Source organism: Trachurus trachurus (assembly GCF_905171665.1).
Source record: "Trachurus trachurus genome assembly, chromosome: 6".
Lineage (NCBI taxonomy): Eukaryota > Metazoa > Chordata > Actinopteri > Carangiformes > Carangidae > Trachurus > Trachurus trachurus.
The window spans coordinates 19,457,564-19,476,533 of record NC_139897.1 but is presented as its reverse complement, the minus strand read 5'-3'; the positions used below and the strand labels follow the sequence as shown (position 1 = coordinate 19,476,533).

Here is an 18,970-nt window from a genome sequence, read left to right as displayed (position 1 = left end):
ATGTGAGATGTGTTGCTTTACAAATCAGGCAACGCCATAATGTCTCTGTATTCTCAACAAGGCCATGATTGATAAAATTTAATATTTTCTCTTAATCACAAGATCTTGATTTTGTAATTTTGACATAATCATTATGAGATAAGGTCTCCAATTATTGAGATCTAGTTTCCCAGTGTTTAAACAGCCCATTATTCATTTAAGCTTTATATTTTACTGACTGCTGACTGAGCCCATCACATAGTTTAAGTCTTTGTTATGCCGACTTTGTTTCATGGCATCTACCAGCTGATGCAATGTGAATGTTGTGTCCTTCACTGAGTTAAACTTCTTGTGAGTGTTTTTACGTCAGATGAAGCCAGTGTGTTTACGAGTCTGCGGGTACGCACAAACACCAGGAACTTTATTCTTGTCTTGTGGCAGACATGAGGGGAGTCTGTTGTCACATTTCTTCATCATTACCTTTCCATGGCCCCTCTGTATTGCTCTCCCTTGGAAGTTAAAAAAAGTAATCAAAGGCACGGTGCCCGACAGCTCTTTCTGTTTGCCTCTTACACTCTAAAGGTTTCTTTCTCTTCCTCTGATTCTTTCGCAAACACTGGCACGTTCTCTACAGAAGCCCCTCATTTCCGAGGTGCTGAAAAGCTTCTCTCCATGGAGGTATGTCTCTCTTTGACATCCTTGCTAAATGGCGGATGCTTTCCCATTCATTTAACAGCTCTGCGACTCGGTTTCCCCTCTGGGAGCCTGGGGGTCTTTTATCTCCTCACAGCCGGTTGAGAACCTGCGCTCTTTGCTGCTCTGTCCTGCCCGTCACACCACAGCATTAGCATGCCTCTTAGCAGACCACAGAGAAAGAGCCCCGTGGTGCTCTGGCCGGGGCACTGGGCTAAATCCCAGATCAGGGGGAGAGTTCAGGCTCCCTGGAGAGGAGGTCCTGGCCGGCAGCGTGGATGGTCAGAGTATGTTGGAGATTAGGGTGTTTGGAGAGTCAAACGCTGGATTTAGGAGTGAATGGCGAGGAAGAGATTCCACAGAGTCTTAATAGTAGCCTTCTGGGGAAATAACCCTGTTTCCTTAGCCTGCTCCTTTGCGATATACATGCATGTGTGTGTGTTTGTTATTCTCAGCTGTGTGTAACGCACAGTACTTCCCGCTTCATGCCTGGATGAATAAGAAAGAGCTGTGGTTTTAGTTAATGATGCTACTTTATCTTATGTGTCAGTTATGCATCAGATGGAGAAGAGTCAGTGATGGATGTTTGGATTCATTCCTGCGTGAATTTAGAAATTGAGATTTAAACTGCCATTCATTTGTCTTTCCCTTTATCAGTGTTTCATCTCTGTAATTAAAGAGGAATAAGTGTGTCCTTGTGTGTGTGTTTTTCTTTTTAAGGATGATGAGCCAATCACAGGAGGGGCCGATGGCAGAGACAATACCCACATCCGGAAGTTCCTCAGCCAGCGACACAAGAAAATTCCATGGAAACCAGAGGTAATTCAAATAATTGTCTTTCCACTTGCTCAGGCTTCCTCTTAAACCTCAGCGATCTTCCTTTTAACCTCTTTCTTACACCTCTCAGAGTGATTAGTATTATAAAGCTGAGGTCCCTCAGTTGCTTTGCTTTTTGTATGACTCATCAGCTAAACCATGATCACGACCACATCCAGTTTTCAGTGATTAACCTTTGTGAAAATGTTTTTATTAATGGCTGTTCATCTCTGGTTTGGTAAGTAAGTGTTTGCTTTGAGCATCCAGAAAGTCTGAGAGCACTTAAACATCGTTTGAATAGGAAAGCAATGTCTGAGGCCCATTTTCTTTCAGGCATCCGTTCTAAGAGCAGATGACAAGGTCAAACAGACCTATTATCAGAGGAACAAATTGTACCTAATGGTGATGACGAGAGGATGGTAATATTTCTTCTGAAGCTATTGGCATGTTGTATTTAAAGGCACCTAGGACTAGATTACAAGTTGATGTGATTCATGCTAATTTTTCAGCTCACTTACTGGTGTAGTAGTTTACACAACCACTGTAACAAAAGGAGCTGCGGACAAGGCAATTATGTCACGGAGTTGTGATAAGGGAAGAGCCTCTAGATTTGTTACCTGCTCAGCAGAGTTTAATTAAAGGATTGTGTGTGTGTGTGTGTGTGTGTGTGTGTGTGTGTGTGTGTGTGTGTGTGTGTGTGTGTGTGTGTGTGTGTGTGTGTGTGTGTGTGTGTGTGTGTGTGTGTGTGTGTGTGTGTGTGTGTGTGTGTGTGTGTGTGTGTGTGTGTGTGTGTGTGTGTGTGTGTGTGTGTGTGTGTGTGTGTGTGTGTGTGTGTGTGTGTGAGTGTGTGTGTCTGCAAGCCAAATTCGCAAAATGTGACTTATTAGTCGCTACCTCGGGGTGAAGTTTAACTATCTCTGCTGAGCACCACAGTGTGTAGTTCCAGGCAAACTATAAAGAATCTTAACAGTTAGTTCACACACAGCACGAGGAAGATAATAGGAAGTAACAGTTGTAAAAGTTATTCTCAGGTCGATCAGCTGGACTGCAGATACTGTTACTTTTTCCTAGAGGATTCTCTATCATTTACTGCCTTGTATTTAGCTTTCAGGCTGCTCCTGCAAAGCATTATGCATGTAATCTTCTACACGAGGCAGCATCACAGTACGGGCCTGATAATGCGACAGCGGCTGTTGTTTTATTTCGGCATGCTCTCCCGGGTGAGGTAGTCTTAAGTTCGCCCGCCTTTGTCTGTGTGCCTTCCTTCTGCTGCACAATAAATCAAACCCCACATCATCCAAGATGTCATACAATGCTAAAACACATTCATAAACCCACGTCTTTCAGTTTTATAACTTTGTTTCTGTTGTAATAAGCAATGACAATGATCAAACTACTGGCTTGTCAGTTTGGCTTTGAGAGTTGTCACATGTGGATGGTATCTGTTTTTAATGTAATATGCCCCACAAACATCTGTTGCCTGAATATTTGAGCGGCCTGAATCTAAATGCGAACGATGCTTTTGGCATAATTTAAAATGGTGCTACTTAGAAAATGAGAAGTCACATTGATATGATACAGCCAAGCTAGGCTGGCAGCCAAACCGGCTATCTGAATCTGAACCATGTGGACTAATTGCACAAATGTAAATGGATTTCATGGCTTGATCACAGGGAGACACTTCATTATGAACATCCTGTTGTGTTTTTACTTGCCTTTTTTTTAATCATTTTTGTATGTGAACACTGTAAAACCACAGGACGCCTTTGCACTCAAAGACTTTTTACATGATTTCATTGACCAACCATAATTTCTTATTTATGGTTTGGATCGGAAAAGGCAAAACAGCCTCAAAAGGGAAATAAATTTTGCAACATCCAGAGCAGATTACATTTTGCATTAGGCGTGAGTGACTAGCATCAAAGCTCACTCGTAGAACTCAAAATGCCATTGCTTTGACTCGTTTCCAGCCTACCCATAAAGCAACACGTCATTTAGTTTCTCCCAATATTCTGCAAATCCAACATAATTCCATCAAATTTTCCACACATACTGTATGTACAAACTTGCATCCTTGAGAACATGTCCTCGTCTGATGTCAGCCTGAGCCAAGTCTGTCAGAAAACCACAGAGTGCAGCAGCTCTTCTCCTTTTCCTCACCGGCTACGCGTCCTAATTACCAGCACTAACTTGTTTTCCTGGTGCACAGCCAAGATGGCAGAGGTCTGAGGGGCCACTGGGCTTGCACTGTCAGAGGCGTCGGCTGAAGCTGGTGGAGGTAGAGTGGTGCCATATGCCAGCTGTCACACCACTGACAGAGGTCACAGGGGCATCCAGAAGCATTCATACGAGCGGCACGAACAAAGCACAAGAAAAATGATTATTTCCTCTAATGCATGGAAGATATAGGGACAGAAACAGGAGAGAGGAAACGTAATATATTTTTAATAAAGTGCTGTGATTCAGACCTGCATTGGTGCAAGCAGGTTGTTTTCAGCCAATACTAGCGACTTAATGAGCATCCCTGGCTGGTGAGCTCATCCAGAGGTGGCTGTGGATTAGTGCAGACATGTGGCTGTGGAGTGGACATACAGTACTCGGCAGGTCAAGGACATTGACATGGGATAGAAGTCAGAGGGAGACAGAGCTGGCCCACTTTTTTATTCTTTATTTTTTGAAGAGTCAAACAGTAGCCAGGCATGAAGGGATAAACAGTCATTTCCAGCAAAGCCGACATACTAGATCCATAGAGAATTTTAGCATAATGAACACTTTAATTTCATCAGGAGCAGAAAGAAAAATGATGGTAAGAGGGATTAGTGATACTTAAATCATTGTAGACTTTGATATTAGTGGGGCTTTCGTGATTTCTTTACATGTTACTTTTCCTCATTAAACCCACTGTGAGCCCAGATTTAACATGAATCATCCCAGATATGTTCTAAATGTGAAACGATGTTAATAAGTTATTCAGTAGCTGTTAAATCAAGTAGGTCTGCTGGTTGGCTGAGTGACTCAGATGTCTGGTCCTCTTTGTCTTGTAAAGACAAAGCTGCAGATGTTGAGATGAAGTATGTATGTGGTGCTTTTGGTAGAGCAGCTTTGGACAGCCTATTATTAACCACTCAAGTAAGAGTGTGAGGAAGATGTTGTGGCCTGGTACAGACACATGATTCAGGTGGGAGCAGTCATCAGTGCTGGTTCCTTGCACAAAATCATGCAGTGACAAGACTGGAGGAGGACTTGGATCTCTCTCTTTCTCCTGTCTCCCACCCTTCTGTCACCACACAGTATCACATGTGAGAGTGACTTGACATGGGTGAGGATGATATTTTTCCCCCCTCGCTGTTCCCTCTGTCTGTCTGTCTGTCTTTCCTCTATCTGTCTATCAAAAACGCTCGGCAAATATACAGAAAGGAGGTAGAAATTCTCTCAGGGGGCCACTCATTACAGTTGGGTGAGTGATCGACAGCTTGTGGTAGGAGATTAAAAAAGAAAAAGAAAATAAAATCTGCTCATCCTTCATGCTCCGCCTCACGTTTCACGTATCCTCCGCAGCCGTATCCATCCCCCCACATGTTATATCCCTGGCATGACAGAAGACATGTAATTGTAGGACAGATGGTAGATTATACAAACCCTCATTACAGTAGTTGATGAGGTTGGAATCTAGATCATATGAACCTTGTCTTCCGTTTTTTGCTGCTCTGCTCCATGTGAAATGAGTTCTCATTAACTCTCACCATATAATCTCTTCTTTTAAACCTCTCTATCTTTGAATCCGCCCCATTTTCCTTCACTGTATCTACCTACTTATCCCACTTTCATTTCTTTCCTAAATTACTAATGGGCAGAGACAGATGAGATAGGCAGAAAGGAAGTATCTTCATGCCCGTTACGAGATATCGGACATATTTCATAACATGGTAGTACTAGTATACGTGATAGAGCAATAACATTCCTTTCGCAGCCACAGAGGGAATAACTCACACGAAACATTATCATTTGATCATTCATTCAATACAAATAGTTCAACATATCAGCTCATTAAAACCACAGTACAGCGTCATGAAGTATCAACACAGAGCTTTAAATGCATCTTTTTCTATATGCCCTGGGGGCCCTATTGTATATGCCCCAGTGTTCCTCAGCCAGGAACATCATGTCTCACTTTTCTTATCCAAGGGGGATTTACAGTGTCAGTTGGTGCGATTGCTCGTCAGTGGGTGCGCAGAGCGGCCATTTGTCAATGCCTTGCTGCCAGCAGGAACGCAGAAGGCTGCACCAGATTTCAAGAAAAAGGGAGACAGCCTCCCAGAGGAGAGAGAGAGAGAGAGAGAGTCTGATTTGTTTGCCGCTTGATAGTGCAACCAGATGGGTGAGAGAGTGGAGATATTGGAGAGCGCTGGAGACGGAGATACGCTAAGACAAGCTCACAGGAGTGTGGGTATGTGGAGGAAATGTGTGGTCTGAGGGAGATAGGCCAGACAGTGGCAGTGTGCTTGTGAAGAGCGGCCTCTTAGGCTGAGCTGTATATACGCTACACTCTGTTATTCTGAACATCTTCATCAATCAGTGCTTCTGTGGCTCAGCTCCTCTTTGTGTGCCTTTCATTTCCTGTATCCTGTATTTCTTTTCTCTATTCAGTGGCATTCTTGTTCGTTTTTGACAAATGGCATTGCTTTCCTTCCTTCTCTTCCTCTCCCTCCCTATTTTTTTTACACGCCAGACTTTTACTTTAATGTGTAAAAATAAACATCCAACTGTTTTTGTATTTCTAGAATATCATAAGCCCCTGTTTTTAACAAAAACTTGTGTTTCACACTCTAAGAACAATGTATGGGTGCACCCACGGTAGAAAAAAAACAAAGACAAAGAAAAAAAGCCAAATATAATTTAATTTACACATTCTCTACATCATTCATATCATCTGTAACTGCATCCTGTTCCTCTTCTTGACAAGTAACAGCCGACTCCTGCAAGCAATAGAGAAAAAGCAGCCTGTTTAAATATCCCCATCAGCAAAAGCATCATTACAGTAAAAAATACACATAGCTGTGTCTCACTAAAATGAAAAACAGAGCTGTTTGTATCAGTCATCTGAAACAATCTTGGAATATATTGGCTATCAGGTATCACAAAATGTGCATACCTCTGCATGCTGCTGTTGTTCAGCAGTGGAAGAGCAGAGCCAGTGTTAGTTCTGCTCTCTGTCTTTGCCTAGAGGGCCCTGTAATTAGCCTGACAGGTAGCCACTTTGTGTTTTTCACTGCTGCCTACCTACACCTGTACTAAGTGGAACAAGTTACCTCTGATCAAAGATACCATAGGAACAGACAGAGTAACTGTGATTGACAGACATGGCTGGTTTGATTTCCTAATGCAGCGGTGCCTGCAGCCCCTGGTTACTGGTGGGGAATGTTTTTTTTTTTTTTTTACAATGGGTGCACATAGTGGAAACAGTTCTTTCTTAACCTATCTGTTCTTTCTGTGTGGATTAGCAGGAAGGCACAGAGGGCTGCCCCTCGGTTTTGGATGAACAAAAGCAAAAGACAAACAAACAAAAAAAGTAACAAAGGAAGCGTCAGTCGTTCGGCTTGTTTTTAGCCAACTACTGAAGTAAATGTGAGCTGACAAGCTCTGAGACAGATACACAACCACATCCCTACATGTCACACAGACACGAGAATGCAAATCACCAAACTGTTGATGTGAGTGTCTCTTTATCCCAAAAACAAGGACTCAAGAGGGAGATGAAAATGAGATAGAGGCAGCGTGGAGAAGTGACACGCATCAGCTGAGCTTGGGGAAACCGAAGACAGAGTTTCGAGAAATCAACAGCATTTGGCAGCACACGGGTTGAGATGGTGGGATGGAGAGGCAGACCGGGAAAGGTCAGAGGGAAGAGACGATACAGATGATGGCAGGACCAGATTCTTTGACAGAGGGGAGACGGAAGCAGAACTCAGAGGGAAAAAGCCAAATGACAGAACAGGAGCAGGACCGAAGTAGATTAACAGAGTCTAGGAAGCACATGGATAATAGAGGCTGAGTTTGAGTTAGAGCAGGTGAAGAAAAACATAACTTCCTTCTTGTCCCATTCTTGCCCTACACCCCGTGAAGGCCAGAGCACAGACAGACCTCTTGCGTTTGCTGTCATCCACAAAATAGAGCCAATTACGCCGAAGTGTCCCCCAAAGCTGCCTTTACAGCCTGTGGCCTCTGCAGGGCTACGCAAGGATATGTGTGTGCGTTTATGAATAATTAGAGAAAGCTGCCCGCTTATAACTATTTGACAAGAGGCAGGGTGAGGAGGGGGCCAGGCCAAAAAAAGGTTTGCTTTTAAAAACTCACGGGAAATCTATTAAAAGCTTTACGTAAGGCATATTTACACAGGGACTAGTGCTGTCTGCTAAATCTCTCCAAACTTGCTATGCCTACTACCACCCCACCCACCCAATCTCTCTGCCACTCCCTTTTTAAACATCACACATTCTCATTCATCCTTCTGACTTGTTGATTTGATTCTGTATGCCCGACTCTCTCCCTTTCTGTTTTTTTCCATTTGCATTAGTCGTGCCACAAGAGGGGAAAATCAAATACCGGCACCTTAAAAGCTAAAAAGTAAAATCCACAGTCGCACTGTTTTGGACTGTTTGCACAACAAAAATACCTCATGGTTAATGCATGAGCTGTAATTGGTGTGCTGCTGTCAGCTCGCAGGGCGCTTAGTTGACCGTACAGAGCCAGGAGAGAAGTGGAAAGGACCACTTTGGGTCAGGCCATCTGTTAGAAACTGAAGGAGCATCACACCCTCCTTCAACATCTTTCTCCTTTAAATGCAGACACGGTGGCAGAGTTGGACGCAGGGAGGCTTTTACTCTGAAAGGTTTTCCTTCCTCACCTCTCTAATCCCACTGATGAAAGGACAACAGGATTTGTGCTTCTGTGTGTGTGTGTGTTTGTGCGTGTGTTTTGTTTGTTTTGGTCGTGAGATCACTCTCAATTTCGCTATTGATTGATTGGACAGCTAACTATAAAACTAGCAGCTACTCGACACACACAAAGACCACCTCCATCGAATGACATTAGGGCCGAAGTAGCAAAGCCAGCTTTAGCTTTGATCCTCAATGTGCCGTTTCACATAGTCATTTGGAGAGAGCCGGCTTTCTGCTCAACTTCTGTGTGATGTTCTAAATATCTGTGGCAGCATTACAGTGGCAGCCTGCTGGGACTCCTGTCACACATTAAAGGATGGCCTATGTGCGTGTGTGTCTGTACAGTATGTGAAAGTGTATCTGTAATAGTTGCTTGATCTTCCGGTATGAAGAGTTAGAGCTGGCAGGTCACACTATGACAACGTCCACAGGCGTGAACTGACGCTAAGCTGCACTGTGCAATGCATGAAAATGTGCAACCACGTGCCGGCGCTTCTAGTCGCATCTCTGGCTTTCTACTGTTCGCTCTCGTGCAGAACTGTGTGAATGAGGTGCAACGGTGAAAGCCTTGTGCTATCGGCAACGCGTTGAGGAAATCACACCAACCCCGCTTGAGTCTGTCTCACTTCCTGAACATTTGAATGTGGACAGTTTGTCGCTGCCAGGGTTTTTATTTTTTCCGCTGCATGTAACCCAAAACACTGATAGTACATAAGTCATCAGTGAGCCATCTTTTCATATGTATGAGCAGACCCATGTGTGTGTAAGGAAACCATATTCCAAGGCTGACTGGTTTCACCATCTGTCTTTGCTGTGTCCTGTGATTTCCCGGTGCAAATCAGACAAAATGTCAGACGGTGGTAGGGGATGAGCTCAGACAAACTACCCCAGACATGCTCAGTTAATCCCCCCCCTCTCGTCCCCTTTCACTACTCACGACAAATTCTCTTTCTCCAGGAGAGTGGGAACATTTGAAACTCCCCACTGCAGTCACATGTTTCGGCAAGAATTCATTTCTGCTTACGTAGTAGAGAGACATCAGAAATTGCATGCATTCCACTACAGAAGTATATCGACTGAAACCAGCGCAAATGGAAATCTCACTGCGGTACTGAAGCGTAGCCTGCCTATTTAATAGCAAATGTGATGCTGTTGTTACTGTGTGCACCAACCTTATTCCTCACCGTGTGTGTGCTTGTGTGTTGGCAGTATAAGGGCCAGGCCAACCTGCATGTGTTTGAGGACTGGTGCGGCTCCTCCATAGCCCAGCTCAGGAAGAACCTGCACTTTCCTCTCTACCCTCATGTAAGTATCACAGGAGCCTGAGTGACACTCTGTCTATGGGTTAAATGAGTTAAATGATGCTATTGCTACATCAAACTGTTTGAAAGAAAATGTCCTCCTCCCTTGTAGTTATTGTTATTACACCTGTTCACTCTTATAAAGCACAAACAGTATTTTTAGTTTACACTAACACTTGTCATTTGCCAGCTGATTAAGCAAAGCTCTGTGAGCTTGTTGAACATGTCATCTTTGGCTTCCTTTGTTAATGTTTCAAGCTGATTAAACACTGAAGAATGGTAAAAGACTGAGGCTATAGCAGAAAGAAGACATTGAAATATGTTTTCTATTTGACAGCGTATCTTATATACTTTTGTGTAGTGTTTTATCATTGTTTTTATTGTGTATTGTTTCTCTTAAAAATGGGAAGAACAAATTTCATTAAGAAGTCAGGAAAGATGATAGTTGTAGAAGATGCAATTAAGGGTACATTTCTCTCACATGCTATACAAATATGCAATGCTGAATATCATTTTTTTAATTGTGTTATTAACATACTGGAACCAGATTGCGAATCCATCGTTATGCATATCTGGTGTTTAGCCAACAGAAGTTAATCTGCCCTCGCAGGTGTGTTCTTGGGTAAAGCTAGCCCTGATAACAAGAGGCAGAGTAGTGTTAAGGCATTGGAAGTCAAAAGAGCGTGTCAGTTTTAATGAATGGAGAGACTCGCCTGGCTTCCTGTGAGCAGCTTATCCACGGAGTTATTAATAATCTCAATGTATTCAGGAATATATGGGCTCCATATCTGGGAGAAATACATGTAGAGATGATTGTCAAGGCAACTGATAGTCATGTATCTCATCCCTATTCTCTATATAGTATGTACATAATTGTCTATGGTTGATGGGGGAACATGAGTACAGTCACACGCTGAGAAATGTGCATATTTTTTGTTTGTACTTTTTTCTTATTACTTTTTATTTTATTCTATTATGTGTTTGAATATTGAAAAGCACTTAGGAGTTTCAGTCTAAAGGGGAAAAAAGAGACAGAGAGCTAAATCTAGGTAACATACTGACACAGTAACATCCAGGTCCAGCTTCCACACAGTGGGGAAATAAACAGTAGCTGTTTATGCCTGCTAGCATATGGACAAGCTAACATTACCTAGGCTACACTTTTGGTTGGTGAGTTTTCACACAAAGCTATGATTAGACAGTGGCTGTTTAGGGGAAGGGTTTAGCAATGCTAATTAGTTAATATGTCATGCAGAAACTGATGTTTTTCATAATTTGTGTTTGTTTCTTACTGTAGACCAGAACCACGATCAAGAAGCTGGCAGTGGCTCCAAAGTGGAAGAACTATGGCCTGAGAATATTTGGCTTCCTTCACCCTTACCGAGACGGTAACTAGCTCATCATATTAGTGAGGCCCTCCTCTGGGGCTGAGAGCCTCGGAGCATGTGTCCTTTATAAGAGTAGACAATTTCCACAGCCCTCTTAATCTAAATGCTTCAGAGCCACTAATATAGTGGATATTCACATTTTTATTAGGGCTGAATGCCAGCGATCTCACAGCTAAATCTCATTGCAGCACCCTCATAGGCTTACCCTTGAGCCCAGTTGCTATGGGAACTGAAAAAGCCTTAACATCCAATATGAAGTTATTAATTAGATACCGTTCATTTCACTCTCTTATGTAGCCTTCGCAGCTTAGCTCTCTGCATCTAATGGCTCAAAGGTCAGATTATATTCAGGATTCACAGGCACTCAGTGTTTGCCCTTCACTGTGCCAGAGACCTTATAGAGAGTAAAATGTTTGGAGATGTATACAATTAATCTATCCATGACAGTTTAGCTGCTCCTTTATTGTTTGGATTTTGTCAGTTCCAAGTATATTACATATGTTAATTATGCCAAGATTTAACCTGGTAATATAAAGATTTTACATTTTAAAGTATCTACTTGGAGCATTCTTACACAGTTCCTTCACAAAGTATAATGTATATCTACAATATGAATTGGTGTTTGCCGTAGCAATTCTGATTTCCTCACCCCAGTCTTCAGAAGGATGTCAAGTTTCAGTATAAAAAGGAGACGTCTCAGGCAGCAGCCGCTTAGGGGAGAAACACTTCATTCAGCTCCTTCTATTAATAGTTAGTTGTTAGACAAAATTGACAACTTGTTTACAATCCTCAAGTATTCCAATCTCCTTCTAAAAGTGGAAAGCTTTAATTAATTGGCTGCACATGTGCTTTCCGTGCTGCTTCTGCTTTAGATTTCTGCAAAAAATATTGATTTGCATTCACGTGCATTGGAAATTCAGTCACTGTAACCCTTTTGATATCACTGTGTAGCCAAATGTGTCATTACTGACCACAGCCGGAGGTGGTCTGGGTATCAAATTTTAGGTGCACTTTTTACACTTGAGAATTTATTTCATGAGTTCATACGCTATCTGATAATGCTTATCTGCGATCGTATATAGTATTTCTACTTCCACTAACACATACTTTGATCATGTTTTTCCCCTCTAGGTGATTTCCAGTTCTCGGTATCGTCTGATGATAACTCTGAGCTGTGGCTGAGTCCTGATGAAAGCCCTCTCAACACCAGACTGCTGGTCTATGTAGGACAGGTAAGCACTGTGCTGCACTCTTGTATAAGATCTGAATCAGAGGGAGCCACTCAACTGAAAATCAACAGGGTCCTAGCATTTTTTATGCTTTGTGATTCTCAGCAAGTTCACTAAGTACACATTTCCGAGACTATGATTACTATCCCTGCTTTTAAATAATATTGCTTAGCAACAACCTTTGACTGCAGGAAGAAATTGAATCACCTGGGGCCATAAATAGTTTCAAACTCCTACATTACAATATAATTATGTATAATCATAAAGCCCTGTAAAAACACTTTCACATGTGCAGCGGAGCCAAAACATTATCATTAGACCACACAGGGAGGGTGAGCTCTAAATAGCTCTAAATGACATCTGATGGATTTCTCTCTCAAACAGTCGTGCCCACGATGACGGATCAGATATTAATTTCTGAAGTATTAAGTATTAATCTTTTTTTTTTTTTTTTTTTTTTTTGAACAAATTTTTTATTGTTTTTCAACAAAGACACAGAACATACAATTTGCCATCATGTCAGTTACAGAAATAGATAAAATAAAATAAAATACAGTATTGCCATCCATCAATTCTTCCAGCCAACCGCCCCATACACCCTCACAGCACATATAGGTGCCCCTCCCCATGTTGCTCCGTGTACACACATTTCACCCATTAATGTAGTCACAGTCATATCAGTATCCTACGCAGTAAGCAGTGATAAATCAAACAGATTAAAAACAAAACAATATGGTAGTGTGTAAATGCCACACTGCAAACAAGGACACTTAAGGATTCATCTCAGGTGGGCGTGACCATTGTAAGGAAGACTGGCCCCTCTTCACTAGCTGAGTCAATTCGTCAGGTAGGTAGTTAAGCAGAGGAGCCCACATTTCATTAAATGACCTTTCATTACCCTTCACAACTGCACTAAGTCTTTCATGGGGGAGGACCCGGAATATTTCCCTATACCATAGGATAACAGTAGGTGGTTTATCAGTGATCCAGTTAATTAAAATGCATTTTCTGGCCAATAATAATAATTTGTCGCATTAATTTGAACTTCAAATGGGTTAAAGTCACCTCCCTTGATGGAAGGCCGAGGATGAAAAGGCCAGGGTCCTTCCTCATCTTTACTTGAAAAATACCACTCAGTTCCTGCGAGATTGTACCCCAAAATCTTTTTATCAATTTACATTGCCAGAAATAATGGTAGTATGTTCCAACCTCTCTATGACACTTATTACACAAAGTATTAATCTTTAAATGTTTTTATTAATATCCCTATGATCTGGCATCCATGCTGAAAAAGCTGCTGTTAGGAGGAACACAGTTTCCCGATCGGTCAATGACATAAGCCTTAACTCTCCCATAGCTCAATCCAGCAGGGGGGACCCTGAGCGATTTGACCTTGTTCGTCTTTAGTAATCACCCGCTCACCTCATGTCACCATCCTAATGCTCAGGCTATCGCTCAGCTCCAACACGCAGCTCAGGATACAGGAGACTTAAATCCTCCTGTAGAACATCCTGTGAAAAATGTCCCCCCTTTCCCATCTATCCTTGAAGGACCCTCTGCCCGCAATAGAATAAAAGTCAATCTGTGTTGTATTACAGCCACTAATAAAGTTTTCTTAGTGAATCCTTCTGAAAAATGCAAGAAGGACAGGATGCATGAGGTTGCACAGTATTTGAACTGCACCATGCGAGTGCACTGGGCAAATGTGTGTTAAGAGCAAAAAGGTCTGTCTATGGAACCATCTGCATTCCAACAGGATGTGAAGATGTCACCAGGTTCCATGGGAGCTGAGATTAATTAGCCAGTAGCGAATATTGATGTGACATTTAGCGAAGGCGAAATATCATCTAGGTAATGGCAGGGGAGCAGTGCTATGGCCGGGGATCATTCATTCTGCCACTGGCAGACGGACTGCCTCACTGCCTTCACTGTCTTTAGAGACACATTGTGGGCTTCACAGATAAAAATCTAACACTAGACTCCGTTCCTCATTATGTCATCCATCTGTCTCAATCAGTTCAGGGGAAAAAAAAAAAAGTTTTCACTCATGGCAAGTAACAATTTTATTGATAGAGGAGCTGAAATGTTTTAACAATTTTCACAATCTTTATAAATTAGTGTCCCATGCTACTGACGTCCTTGCTTATCACCAACTTCATGCCCCAAAGATTTAAATCACTGTCTTGCTAAGTCGATTTTTAAGACCTTAGAAGTGCTACTACTTTATACTTTGATCCTCAATTTTATGCCGTTTAAGTTCTTCTAATATAAGACATTGCTGGTAATTAAGATTACTTTATTTATTGTTTTAAAACAATAAATCAAACTAAATAGCGATAGAAGTAAATGTAGCATGATAAGTGAGCACAAATCAATTCAACAATTTTATTTGAAATTTTAAATAAAAAGAGGCTTAAACAACTGAAATGATGGCTAAAGTATTATGTAGTATCCATATCAGTTTTCTGTGATGTGCTCTAGCAGGTACTGGAGTTATTATAAGAAGTTACGGATAAGATTTTTTTTCTAAGTGAAATTTGACCCAGAACGATATCTCTGTCAAAACCTAGCTTGCAGAAAATTAGACGACTTGAAAAAGTGATGACTTGAATAAAACTTTGAAATTGTTAGAGTGTATTCTCATTGTGAGAGTCGGATTTTCTTATCTTTCTCCCTAATATTGACTCGGCTGTAATTCCTCTTTTTGTGATCTGGCTCACAGCTCTAAAAATACTCATAGCATTGTAAAGGATTGCCTCTTGGTGTCCATGGCCACAACAGTGTCAGCCTTGATAATGAACTGGCTAAATGTGGAATGTGCTGCCATGAGACATTTAGCTGCAACAGGATAAGAAGCAGGGAGCTGTGGTGTTTCTGTGGAGACCCCCACCCCCACATCAGCACTTTGTGACTATAGCTTTTGAGTGATACACAAAATGTTACAGTTAGATATTTCCTAATTTCTCGCAGCACACCTTCCTGAAGTGATGACATCAGACTTTCTCACGTGTATACACCCAAAATCACACACAAATATACTAGATAAAGAAGGTACCTTCATACTGGTTCTCATAGAAAGACAAATTCAACCTTGAATCACCGTTAGTTCCTCTGTTCAATCCCTTATGTGTACCAGCTGGTCACTGTTGGAGAGGAGGGGGGGTCACTCCAATAAGAACACTCTCCTCGGTCCTGCTGGGTCATTATCTGAGCGCATACGGACGTACCTAATGTGAGTGAGGATCATCCATTGTCCCTCTTCGGTATTAATCATATTTTTTGCCCACAGCTAATCTGTAATGAGATTTTCCTTCAATCAGAATGTCCAGACAGCTCCCGCCGAGCTTCCCACAGACCCAGACCAGAGCTCGTCTGATATTGAGACAGCCTTATGAGTAGTGTGTGTGTGTGTGTGTGTGTGTGTGTGTGTGTGTGTGTGTGTGTGTGTGTGTGTGTGTGTGTGTGTTCATGCAACTATGTAACGCACATGTCTCTGACACACGTGGGCACTGGTGTGTGTCGTGAGTGCTGTGATACTAACTTCATAAAAGCTGACTCGAAGGGAGGTGCGCTGGAAACTGGATGTAATCAATATGAGGCGCCAGACCAACAGTAGCTGCTCATTCTCAGACAGACGAGACTTTGTCACCGTGACAGTAACAGGCACTATTTCACAACTGGAGAGTGTTGTTCCACAGTGTTGAAAAGGTCAGTTTTCTATACAACCTTTGTCATAGGAGACATTTTAACATGACAGAGAAGCAAATGTATTCCATTTACTTGCTTCAGTTTCAGGAGCTGGTGTTGCGCATGCTGAAATCATTCACTTATTCACTACTCCCTGCTCATTATAATGAGTTCATTGATAAAATAAAAAGAAGAAAAAAAGAAAAAAAAAACAATACTGAGACACAATGTAGTGAATCTTGCTGCAATGCATGTTGGTTTATGATGTTTGTTTAGTGACCACTGGTTGCACATCACCTTCCCTGATGCATTGTGGATACTATGAGCCCACTACATAGGATATAATAACTTTTACTATACAGTACATACCGAAAGCACTAGAAAATGGAAAATTCACTAGTGGCTATCCTTAATGCTAATTCCGCCTCTGCTTTGACCCATCAAAATCTCTCCTGTCAAAACAATAAAACCAACAACAAAAAACTATTCTGGTGTTTTTCAAACACTTTATTGCCAGATAGAGTTGAGGTTGCAGCATCTGTCCAGAAATGATAAATAGCACAAAATAATAAAAAAGAAAACAATGAAAAGAAAATGGATACCCCAAGATTAAAAATTTAAACCTGCTTGGGACAGGCAATCCATCACAGAGAGCAGCATGCCTTTGTCTGCTTTCATCCTTGCTGCAGTTACATTAGCCTGCTCAGAACGTTTGATGCAAACTACTACCGCTAACAGCTGTATAACCACCCATTGATAGTGCAGCTTTGACAACAATAAAAACAGACACAAGAATAATTGTGATGGATTATCAGACTCAAGCCAGTTTGTTGTATCTGCAGGTTGTTGTTGTTTTTTTCTTGGTTTGTTTGTTTCAGACAAAAGTGAATCTTTGTGACCAATTTGAAGATGAGGGAAATTCACTATTCAAAAACCTTCAATTGATTCAAAAGGGCTCTGTGAATACAAACCCACTTATAGGAACCAATTATTGCTGCTTAATGGAACAAGTGAACCCACAGGTCACAATCGAAACACAGTTTTGTTGGCTGCAACTCTGACTGCACCTGCATCACTTTTTATTTTTCCAGTATGAGACCCTGAGTTACATAATGAATAACCTTTATTTTGATATACCAGTACTTATTACTGTATTTTTTGCCAGGCCTACAAAAACAGTTTTTTCAAAGAAATTAAAAGGGCTATGATGATATAGCTCTTTTGAGTTGTACTGTTTTACTCCTTATGCAACATTCATCATTCTAATAATTTGGTTTTCTTACTTGTCTCCTCACTAATCTTGTTGGCGCAGTTATGAGTGCAGTGCAGAGTGGATGTTTGAATCCTCTAAGTAATAAGTCGCAGACATTAGTGATAGTGATATAATTAAATAAATGGTCTCAGTGCCTAAAAGTTAATATTATCTAAGTATGTTTCTTGTCATAAAAAAGTTAGGAAGCATTATATCTTACATGTTTTATCTCATTAACTTCCAGTATATAAAATGGCCAATTACCTTGGATTTTTGAGAATATTTGAAATATATTATGTATATTATTACATTATTATTACTGTAAACGAATGTTTACAATGAAGTCTTTCAGATTCTAAAGCTGAAATGTGGAGCTGCTGCTGGATTTCACCTTTGGTTTCTCAATTGTTCACCAGCTTTACAGGTGACAATATACAGTATGTTTCTCACTGAGGAAATATTCACTTGATATACCAAGAAAAAACCTATAGCATTAATAACAGCTCTGTTCCATTCAGTTGTATCAGTGAGCCACAGTGTACAATGTCGGGGTTCATGGCACTGACTCATTCAAGTGGAATGTAGCCATTATTTCAGTAAAAAGATTTTTTTTTCCAGTGTCCTTTTGCCTGCTCTTCTGTTTTCTACCAACACGCTTATTGAGTAGCATGAATGTCATACTTCTTTTCACATGGCATGCCTGAATGTCTGCATAATCTCCTGCACGTGCTAGAAAAACATACGAATAGACATGTGAGCAAAGCGTGCACAATATTTTCTTCAACAGCTCAACTTAAAATGAAAAAACACGCTGACAGTGAGGGAATAAAATAAGGAGAAAACAGCATGCAGGGGTTATATCAGAGGTCACCTCTTTCTCTATTACTTAGAAAAATAATAGAAGAATAAGGGAGTTACAGGAGTAATGCCTCCATATTTCTACTGCACAGTCACATTTCTTCTTTTGCTTGACCCTGTTTCGTGTTCCACTTCTCAGTGATACAGGGCCACTGGCCATCCGAAAATTAGTTTTATCGAAGTACCCTCGTGTGTGGGTGAGATTCACACTCAGACTCAGTAGGAGTGTTTGTTGATGTCTGTGCAATAGCAAAAAGAGAAAGAAGAGAGAGGGGTTACATTAGAGCAAGGTTGGTGTATGTCTGCTCGGAGTTGAAGAAATTGAGTCCCCAAGTTCCCTCTGCCTTATACAGGAGATATCTGAAGTAGAGGGAAAATATGACAGAGTCAGAGATGGGGTTTGTTTTCAAATGTGATGTGTGTGTGTGTGTGTGTGTGTGTGTGTGTTGGCTGCTTGCCTCCTGGTTTGCCTCCTGCCTACTGTGGTGAGGAGATGCTGCTCTCAATAAGCAGTGACTCATTGCTCAGCGGGAAATCATGTCCGTTCACACTTGTGTATGTGTGTGAGTGTAAATGTGTCTGCACGTTTCTCATGTGCTGCATGTGTAAATGTACCTTGGAGAACATCTGCCACTTTCATTGCAGAGCTAAAGGCACTGTGCGCGTTGTCCTTGTAACAATGTCTTTGATCACCGCCTTTGTTCACGAACAGCTGATTAACCATCTGACAAGGAAGAAGAGAAAATACCAACCTTTCATTTTGGAAGGAGATTTGCTCCTTGACACTAATGTTTTCCCCCTTTGTTCAAAGCTACACATTTTATAAACC

The 18,970-nt window shown here is 41.4% G+C and overlaps 1 protein-coding gene across 1 annotated transcript in view; it reads left to right on the top strand.

Annotated features, from left to right (window-relative positions):
• Positions 1–18,970, top strand: part of b4galnt4a (beta-1,4-N-acetyl-galactosaminyl transferase 4a) — a gene marked incomplete at both ends in the record, with an annotated part of 123,560 nt that overhangs the window by 67,246 nt on the left and 37,344 nt on the right. Inside the window, 4 exons of the mRNA XM_083973157.1 lie at positions 1,393–1,491; positions 9,636–9,731; positions 11,025–11,115; positions 12,247–12,347. Of these exons, the coding sequence (XP_083829283.1) occupies positions 1,393–1,491; positions 9,636–9,731; positions 11,025–11,115; positions 12,247–12,347 (387 nt within the window). The remainder of the gene's footprint in view (positions 1–1,392; positions 1,492–9,635; positions 9,732–11,024; positions 11,116–12,246; positions 12,348–18,970) is intronic.